This window comes from Trichoplusia ni, chromosome 6, assembly GCF_003590095.1.
Source record: "Trichoplusia ni isolate ovarian cell line Hi5 chromosome 6, tn1, whole genome shotgun sequence".
NCBI classification, from domain to species: domain Eukaryota; kingdom Metazoa; phylum Arthropoda; class Insecta; order Lepidoptera; family Noctuidae; genus Trichoplusia; species Trichoplusia ni.
The window spans coordinates 4,092,669-4,101,822 of NC_039483.1; the positions used below are offsets into that span (position 1 = coordinate 4,092,669).

At 39.2% G+C, this 9,154-nt stretch overlaps 1 protein-coding gene across 2 annotated transcripts; it reads left to right on the forward strand.

The window, feature by feature from the left end:
* Positions 1-5,175: 5,175 nt before the first annotated feature.
* On the forward strand, positions 5,176-7,829 carry LOC113495416. Of its 2 annotated transcripts, XM_026874122.1 has the most exons (5): positions 5,176-5,376; positions 6,095-6,154; positions 6,454-6,615; positions 7,003-7,212; positions 7,478-7,829. In XM_026874122.1, the coding sequence occupies exons 1-5, from the start codon at positions 5,287-5,289 to the stop codon at positions 7,718-7,720; spliced, it is 765 nt and encodes a 254-aa protein (XP_026729923.1). In that variant the 5' UTR covers positions 5,176-5,286; the 3' UTR covers positions 7,721-7,829. The 2 variants fall into 2 exon arrangements, with proteins under 2 accessions (XP_026729923.1, XP_026729924.1); XM_026874123.1 differs by lacking the exon at positions 6,095-6,154 and having other exon boundaries at positions 5,177-5,376; positions 7,478-7,825.
* The last annotated feature ends 1,325 nt before the right edge of the window (positions 7,830-9,154 follow it).

A 9,154-nucleotide genomic window follows, 5' to 3' on the forward strand; every position in this document is an offset into this window, starting at 1 on the left:
ATCGGACAACCCTGCAGCTAGCCTGCCGACCTCTATTAATTAAAACGCTGTGTAAACCGGGTTTTATCGGCGCGCCGGCCACGCCACCCAATTAGGGCGGTCGGCGGAACTCGCGCCAAAAATTATGCGGCTTATCAACTGCCGCGTAATTTTGACAAACGACCGTTCGTTCGGAAACACGCTCCGGTAGGCTGTGATCGATTATTGGATGTATTGTTTAATTCGCGCGCTTCGGGTTTTAGTTAAAGTTTTGTTCGTGATGGTTTTGTCAGTAACCTGGATTTCGTTATGAATGATATTTGACTAGTAATATTAGAATAAGGTACCTGAAGGTTTATGACTTTTAACAGAAAGAAGTATGCTTCTTATTCTAGCTTCTTATTTTCTTATAACTAGACTTACTACTTACCTACATACGAAGTAAGTGTAGTAATTCTGTTTGTATTTGCTTAAATTACGTGTAGACAATATCTTTCATATCTCTCACATCTGTATGCCCCTAACGGTGTAGAGAGTTTCGGCATCGTGCCATCGTATATGCCATAGTGAGCCATACCAATATGTCATTCATCAGCCGAGGCGTCGCTAAACACCAGCGGCCGGGCGAGATAACCGCGCAGTAAACCGACAACAATGCCCTGACTCGCACTCAATAAAAGATGATAACACATGAAATATGAACTGACGACACCCCTCGGCGAATCCCCTAACGAAAAACTAATATAAACCCTAACAACACTCCATAAAGCTCACTCTCCAGTAAAGACAAGACCAAGTTATGATATTTCGAAAGGGAAGACGGCGTTAGCATAATAAGCGCGCTCCAATGAAAACAAACCGCATCCAGCTCACGAATACAGCCAAATTTCCCAAAGAAAACATGCCAAGTTACAACGTTTCGGAACGAAGCGGTGACGGCGCGAAACAAAAGCGCGGGAATCGCCGCCATTGGTGGAGGAGGTGGGCGGACTCCCGGATAATATGGCGGAAATATTACGAGCCGAGGAGGTATTCAAGGTGCACCGGGAGGAGGGCGGCGGAGGACACGGAGGGAGGCGAGGGCCCCCCGAGAGGTTAATTACCCGCCGGCCGATAAGGCAGCGGCTCGCTAATTACGTACTTATGGCGGACTGAAATTAAGTTATCGTCGGCGGGAAAACGACGTTCACTTTGTTTGCGTTCCGTTTTACGGATAATATGTATTCTGCGGCGCTCGAGAGTAATGGAACAAAATTGGCGGCTATTCAGTTTTATCTTTTATGTCTGAGTAGAGGAAGCGTAGCGTCGTTCTCAGATAATGGAATCATTGTTCAAACAGTGAGCGCTCCAGGGACTCTTTTTTAATCGTTTAACTTAATTTCTGCTTTGTTTTGTATTCAAAAAAGCTTTGCCAATTTGCTTTTAAAATATCAAACCATTCTTGATATAACAGCAAAGAGAGAATATAAAAAAGGCGAAATATCTTGTATATTTGAGCAGAGTTTTATTTTTGCAGAAGTCGTTCATATTTTAAGTAGATATTAGATAGATAGCGAAATATACTCAAGTACTGCAAACAACACGACTGGCAGCTGAGCTCCCAAATAAAATGCGATGAAATAAAAAGATGCCGGCGACAAAACGTAGATACTTATACATGAGCCAAGTTAGGTCCGTCACTTGGGACATAATGTAACTTTCTTAGTCTTGTGGAGATAAGGACTGAAATAGCAGAGCATTCAAGTTGGGTGACTGCAAAGTTATGTTGGTAAGTTTATACATATTTACCACAAAAGCGGCTCAGCGAGAGATCGCGGGATCTGTTCTCCGGTTTTATTTTTCCAAGCTCTAAATGGAGTCGGTGGAGCATTTAAATAAGCTTCGCCGCCTGAGGTATGGTAATGTTAGTAATACGCGGAAAGAAACCGCGCCGTTGCTTTCAGACGCGGCCATTTTGAATTTTCTTTTATTTTAGTCCTTTGGGACATGATCCCGGGCGACATCATTATGTATATAGGCAATGTATATTGTTCGATACAGAGATGTACGCTTCCTTCACTTCAAATGTAACCGTAAAATAATAAGTATGAAAAAGAAGAGTTCCACGTCCTAATGATTTTAACCCCGAAGAAAAAATAGTTTATTAAGTATACACGATTATAATTTAGTTTGTTTTATATTTAAGGTGAATCAGGTGCGACTGTTCTTAGACAATATTTGCTAAAAATGGGAAGAGCCATTAAACTCATGGGGCATGCAATTATTTTTAAATGTTTTTTTTTTCTTATTTTACTTAGATATAAGTTGGTATAAAACTTAATATAGTCTGTACAGGTCTCAAAAATACAGAAACCAAATATTAATTTAACATAAATCGTGATCGCTATCATGCGTGTGATATCTGAATATTTTTTGAATCCACACAAAGGACAAGTCATTAGATATCTAAGTTTAGCTCTACTTAACTTTAATCCACTATTTAACGGACTTAACCTAATTATCCCGCTTTATTACTTAATCTTACTACTTACATCCACTTTTACGATTCAAAGGTTTGAAATAAATTCCAAGCCAGAAACTTGCCGCAATAAATCATGCCGTTCCTAATTGAGAGAACACAATTAATTGTGATTGTTAAAGAAAATATTCAAACAATCTCTTGACTTGTCAAATAACACTAACAACTAAGAAATTCTTAAATTAAAACAATAAATACAAATTCCACAGCATCTTCCGTCTCTTCTAATTATTATTTTACAATTAATTATAATGAATATAACATGTAAACGACATGTTTTAAAAAGGTCGCCATGTGTTGCCGCGGATCAAAGACACCGTTTGTTTTTTGGCTCATAATTAGTAACAAATTATGTAACAAAAACTCTATGGTACGTTCGGAGGAGGATGGCGTGAACTTAGTTATGGATCGACTCCCGGAACGCGGGGAAATATTCTGACACAGACTTAGTAATGGGTGGGGCCTTAGCTTTAATAAATCGCTAATTAGAAAGTGTTATCCCATGACGGTTAGTAATTGGGAACGAGTGTAGAGAATTTTTGGGCATAATTTCGTCAATATAGGTAGGTGATTATATGTTTCAAGAAAAAATCTGGGAAATAATGAAAATCGTATTATTTAATTGAAATACCTCTTAAACAATAAACTTTTTAATTTTCCATAAGAAGAATCATGATTTCTTTTTAATCTGATAGAATTTACCTAAAATTATTTTCGTTAGTTATGCCAAAAGAAAGAAAACACTCAGAGATATACTGGAAAAAATAACTTATAAATAAGCTTTGCATAAACTTAAAACTTCTCAAAATCGCATCTCTGTAAAGTTTCCAACACATGCACCATCTAAACGTTCTCAGTTCTGAGCGCGTCACGTTCGGTTGCACGCGCGGCGCGCATAAGTGGCCGCACGAAGCCCTCCTCCCATCTAATTCAAACTAATTAGCTTCCGTAAGCTGTAAATCTAACGTATACTGCTCAAACGTCATCGCGCCCGCTTTGATCACGCGTCAAGTGAAACGGAACGGACACGTGAATGAATGAACTGAACGATTTTTGAACGGAGCGTTTAATGTGAAATGTGGCGGGAACTAGGTCCTTAAGTTTTATGACTTCATTCCGCTTGCTTGAGAGTACTGAAAAACGTTGGTTCTTATTTCGTGTTGGTTGTACAGTATACTAACCGTTTAGTTATTTATTAGATATAGTTCATTTTTATATTAAGAGAGTTATATTTAAAAGCTTGTCTTCATGATCCGAGCGCTTTAATTGAATACTGAAAAAGCAGCAGCAGTTTTAATGTATTAACTGGACTCGCCACCGCATTTTTTTTTAAATATTTTTTTATTTATCCAAATAATCCCGATAACCCACAATATACGGCAAGAAAATAAAAATTTCACAACTTAGGTAAATGTCGCTTCGATTTCGCATCTTTAACAGGTTATTTTTTAGGAGATCCGAAACATTTACAAACTTTTTCCAGCCTCATAAATTAAAACTCACCCACTTACCATATCAACCCCTTGCATAGCCCACATAGGTACCACAGCACCACATATTCTTATAACATCAACTACCACACTACACGATGAGAATTCATATCTCACGGTCACACGGACGTTTAATCGCCCTATCATATCAATCAGCCGTCCAGAAACAATCAATTAGAAAGTGATCCCCTTTCAATTATTCTCCGCAGCGGTAGATAATTGCCTGGCTGCCCCTCCCAGGGGCGGTTCAGTCCCGCTACCTATATGTGATGGACATTCCATTGCCTTGATCAGGCTTTGATTACGTATGTCTTAACTGCGATGGTAAAATGGTAGAACGGTTTTTGTAAGTTTGATCGATCGGTATGGTGTGAACACGGCGCGGTGTGTTTATTGTTATTTAAGTTTAAATGAGGATAATGGTTTGTGTAATTTCTGTTCAGATAGAAGGAATTGATTGATAAACAGATTTTGGGTTTTTAAAATCTTAGTCTAAAATGAGTTTTTTTCTAGAAGTATTACTTTATCACGATAATTCCGAGGTTGCTTTTTGCACGTTTGCATGTTATCAGACAAACGATGGGCACTAAATAAAAACTTTATCTTAATTTGTAACCAATAACAACAACCACAACTCTAGCTGTTTGTTCTCAATAAGAACCTAGGTACAGAATGTAAAGAAGCAAAGACGTATTCCATTTTTTTATAGGTATGCGCACTTTACAGAACTTTTAATAAAGTCATATTATAAGCACGTTGAAAACCGAGCCCCCACTCGTCCTGACGCGTACGAACGTCCGTGCGTCCTAACGTCCGTGCCTCGCCACCTGAGCCGCCGACAGACGTGATGAATGACGCACGACGTCAGCCCCTGAGCCCAGCACAACGGTCCCCACATCCACGTAATTAAATTTAGATTACCGCGGTATGTAACTTCGATATTGTTTGCGATATTGAAAATATGGAATGGATAAAATAGTCTGCAGCGAAGACGATAACTACCTATAAATTGTGCCATCCTCCTAAATTTTTACTTACTAGAAACTTTTACGCCTTGGTAAATATTTAAAGTTACAAATAAAAAAACATTTCGACTTATTTATCAAAACCTCTTTATAAAAAAAAAACAACAAACCTCATTTCCCAAAAAAAAGGAAACAAAAACCTTCAGTTCGAAATCCAAACGATGTCAGATGTCAGTGACAGTGTCAAAAACCGTAAGAAATCAAAGATGGCTGTTCTGGTGTTGGGAAATCTGTGGTAGTGTCCCTTGAGGTATAATGATACCCGAGCGTTACCATGAACGCTGCGGTCGCCGCTGCTTTGGGTGTGGCCATCATTTTGCTGCTCCTCTTTGTTAGGTGGAAGTGGAGGACATATAACGTAAAGGTAAGGTCTCAAATACAAAATACATTTTAAACAGTACCCTAAGCTATCTAATTCAATAGTGTTTCGAAGGATATGGTAGTGAAAACTTGAGCAAAATAAAAATTATATACTTTGTATTGATTGCATTACTGCTTTGACATTTAAACGTCATGTTGAAGGTAATGTCAATCCAATTTACAACTGGATTGATTGGGAATTCAAAACTTCAATTGAATTAAGTAATATTGTCGGTAAAGCTAAGCCGTAAATCCCCTGATCCAGTTTAAGGCAAGAAGTGGCTCGTTATCAATAGTTAGGAAACATCAATTATAATAATACATAAGTAGTTAGCTTAATATTTAAAATGAGTAACCTAAACGAGATGGCTATGAATAAATTATTTAATTGAAAAAAAAACGCCCAGAAATTGGCGCCTTTTTGTTGTGTATTTGCCGAATGAGCTATTATAAACTGCAAAACCTGCAGGCCAAATGACAAAAACACAAATGTATTATAATTTTCCTGAGTAAATACTGCAACTTCTGCTCAGCCTGTACAATACTTTATATAAAACTTAGCGCTAAAAGCATCGATGTGACCAATAGTATCTCAAAATTAATTCATCTTGTATTTTATTCCCGCGTAACCACTCCATACGAACGATATCGAAACTGCGTAAAATTTTGAAAAGAATACTTTTAAAATATATTTTTCCCCTATTTCCATTTATGTTTTGTAGGTAAAGACGATAATAGCGGCGTTTCACAGAGCCTGCATGTCAATTACCAATAAACCGAAGGTATTGAAGAGAATCTCCTATCTAAGTTACTAAATATACATTAGCAGCACGACGCGACGACTTACTTTTTTTTAGTCGGTCAGCATACCTATAGAAAATTTTTGGTCGAAATTCGACATAAACTATCATTTTTTCCTGTGTCTGGGTGAAATAAGCCTATCATAATTCATATGTACCTATATATATACAAATATATAAGTATGTTAATCAGTTGTCTAGCATGAGAGTTGCAGAATATTAAAGCAAAGATAATGTAATCTATTGTTCTAAAAAAATGTCTGATCATATCCCGTGGACAGTTTGCGGATGATCTGGCTGAAGAGACGTGCCCGCCGTGCAACCCCGTGCAGCTGATGCACCGGCTCTGTCCACACCACAACGTGGTGCAGCGCTTCCCCGTCGAGGAGAAGGACTCGCTCGACGAACACCTCGATGTTCTCACACGGAAACTTGCTGAGAAGGTTACCTTTTATAGATTTGTTGTTGTTGTGATTAGAGAAAACGGTATGCGGCTAAAAGGTTTTACTAGAAACGGTAGCAAGTTAAATAGATTTGGCGACGAAGTATGTAGCTTTTTTTTGGCAAGGCGGGGGAATCCTCATGAACACCCGCTCCCTCGGGGGAAAGAACGGGTAGTGTTGAACTCTTATTGACATCCGCGTTTTTGTGATGTATGGCAATGCGTTGCAATACTCTGCTTTTCGAAATGTACTTCCTGATGAAAAGTTTTCATCTTTGTTTGGTTTTGGTAGCGGGGTAAATTGACCCAAAACGTAGTGTTGCTAAAAAAAATCACAGATAAAGTAAGTCTATTTTTTTTTCTTGACTCACGATCCGCATTCCAACAGGAGGGTCGTCTCCGTCTTTCAAAATCGAAAATTCGGGAGACACAGAACGAAATCGAGAACCTCCACGCGATAGACCATGACGTCAGGACCAAGTACCGAGAGATCATGGAGTCCCTGCGCACCGACCTGCTGAGCAACGAGAAGGAGTGCAAGAAGCTGCAGGAACAGATCGAATGGGTCTCCAGGCGGCGAGCTGAACTCAAAGTCGAGGTACCAACGATACAAGTCACAGTTTCATGGTATCAGGCCGTTTTGATAAACCCTCAGTAAACTCTATTTTTATGTGAACTGTTTAAGCCCTTATTTTTAAGTTTCATTTAAGGTCTCGAAATTCCATCAAGCAGCAAAAGAAGTACAGAAGTCGCTAAGACACAGCTATAAGGACGTAAAGGAACTAATAAAGCAAAGTAATTATCTGTGTATTCCGTGTGGTTCGCAGCCAACCAACTGACGATTAACATTGGATTGTCGTCAGGTTCACCGCGGGCAAAGGCTGTACGGGGAGGCGGCCGCGGAGCTGGCCAGCAACCTGGCTGAGCTGCAGCGCGGCCGGGTCCCCGAGCACCGCGTCACGGACAAGCCGCACCGGCAGCACTCGCTGACGTCACTCCGCCACCGCAAGGAGCCCATCCCCCGCGCCACACCAGTCGGCTCCCTCGTCATCAAGAACTCGCCCCCCATCTCACACTCGCCCCTCTCCGGCGGAGAAATGCAATGACACCTTTGGACCCGACCAGCGAAACTATAGTCGAAATCGTGTTGTGATTTTTTATTTACCTTTTAGAATTTGATCATATTTATTTGATTGTGTTTTTACCATATCATTATTTAAAAACAGTTAAGAACAGTTTCGTGTTTTATTTAATTAAACTGTAAGTAAATTTTGTCTCGGCATAGTAAAAATCGCAGAGAACATTCACAGGTAGCAGATATTATTTTCAATTTCAACACGAATAGGCAATAACATCTTTCAATTCAGAATACAACATTAAAAAAAAGTTGAAAAATACTAACTTTACTATTCAATCGAGACATGAACAACACGATAAAAAAATTGACGTCAACGCACGCATCCAAAACAATGACAAAACCACCGCAGCGCACTCGGTAACGAGCCCCTTTTTATTTTATATCTCTCGTTAATTCCGAGGGTTAAAATCCCCGAAAAAGTGAGCACTTGCCTTGTTTACAAGGTTTTAGATTTTAATTTAGATTGGGGTTGCGTTACGTTTGCGCGCGAAACGACGTAAACGTCAACCGCGCGGCGGGAAAACTGGGCTCTTTTCAGTAGCGCGATTAGGTCGTCGGGTGCTCTACGAGGGGAGCTCTCTGCGTATCCATTAAAATCGCATTCGTATGTGATCACCTAATACAATATCATCAAGTCCCTGCCGGGGGTGCTTTGTGAATAATTTCGCGGCAATCTGCTCCCGTTTGTATCGGATTTGTATAATTTCATAATTGGTATGTTATGCTTCGATAATTTCTTTGTTAAGTCAATTCTTTTTTAAGGTCACTGTAAAGGCGGACTTATAAAGTTGTATCGTTTAAAAACTTAATAGTCACATGAATCTGAGTTTTCGTAAAGAATATGTATTGGCTTTTGCTAAATGGATCTAATTAATACCTACACCACATTAAGTCAAACATATCTTCTTCGTTAATTACACTTATATTAAGTGGCTAGTTAATTAAATTAATACCAACAACACATCTGTCGCTTTATGAACGGTTGAACATCACTTTTGTCTGAATGTTTGTTTTCCTTTGCCTCACATTTGTTCCGCCGGGGGCGAGATTGGTTGCACAAACAAACTTCAACCGATTTGTCAATCAATGCAGGATTCAATTTGCTGACATATTAAGTGCCAACCGGCAGTAATTAGGCACTAGGTACTTAAGCTAGATTTATGGACGCACTAAAGGATAAATAAAAGCTTCATTTTATAATTCAGACAAAATATACTTCGAGAAAAAAAGACGCAGAATTAAATGAAAGCGATTTGCAAGACACGTCTTTCAAGAAACAACCAAAATTAAAAACATTAGATATTAAAATCGTGCAAGACTTTAAGACTTTGAATGAAAATTATAATCAACTGGCTTTTCGCCCGCGGCTTCGCCCGCGTCGAGGTCGGTTATATCGCGTTTC

What these genes read in the sequence shown, in the direction of transcription:
- LOC113495416 (XM_026874122.1), top strand. Translation starts at nt 5,287, where the DNA reads ATGAACGCTGCGGTCGCCGCTGCTTTGGGTGTGGCCATCATTTTGCTG. An exon ending in CAATTACCAATAAACCGAAG is followed by an intron (nt 6,155 to 6,453) that starts GTATTGAAGAGA and finishes TCCCGTGGACAG; the next exon opens with TTTGCGGATGATCTGGCTGA. An exon ending in CACGGAAACTTGCTGAGAAG is followed by an intron (nt 6,616 to 7,002) that starts GTTACCTTTTAT and finishes GCATTCCAACAG; the next exon opens with GAGGGTCGTCTCCGTCTTTC.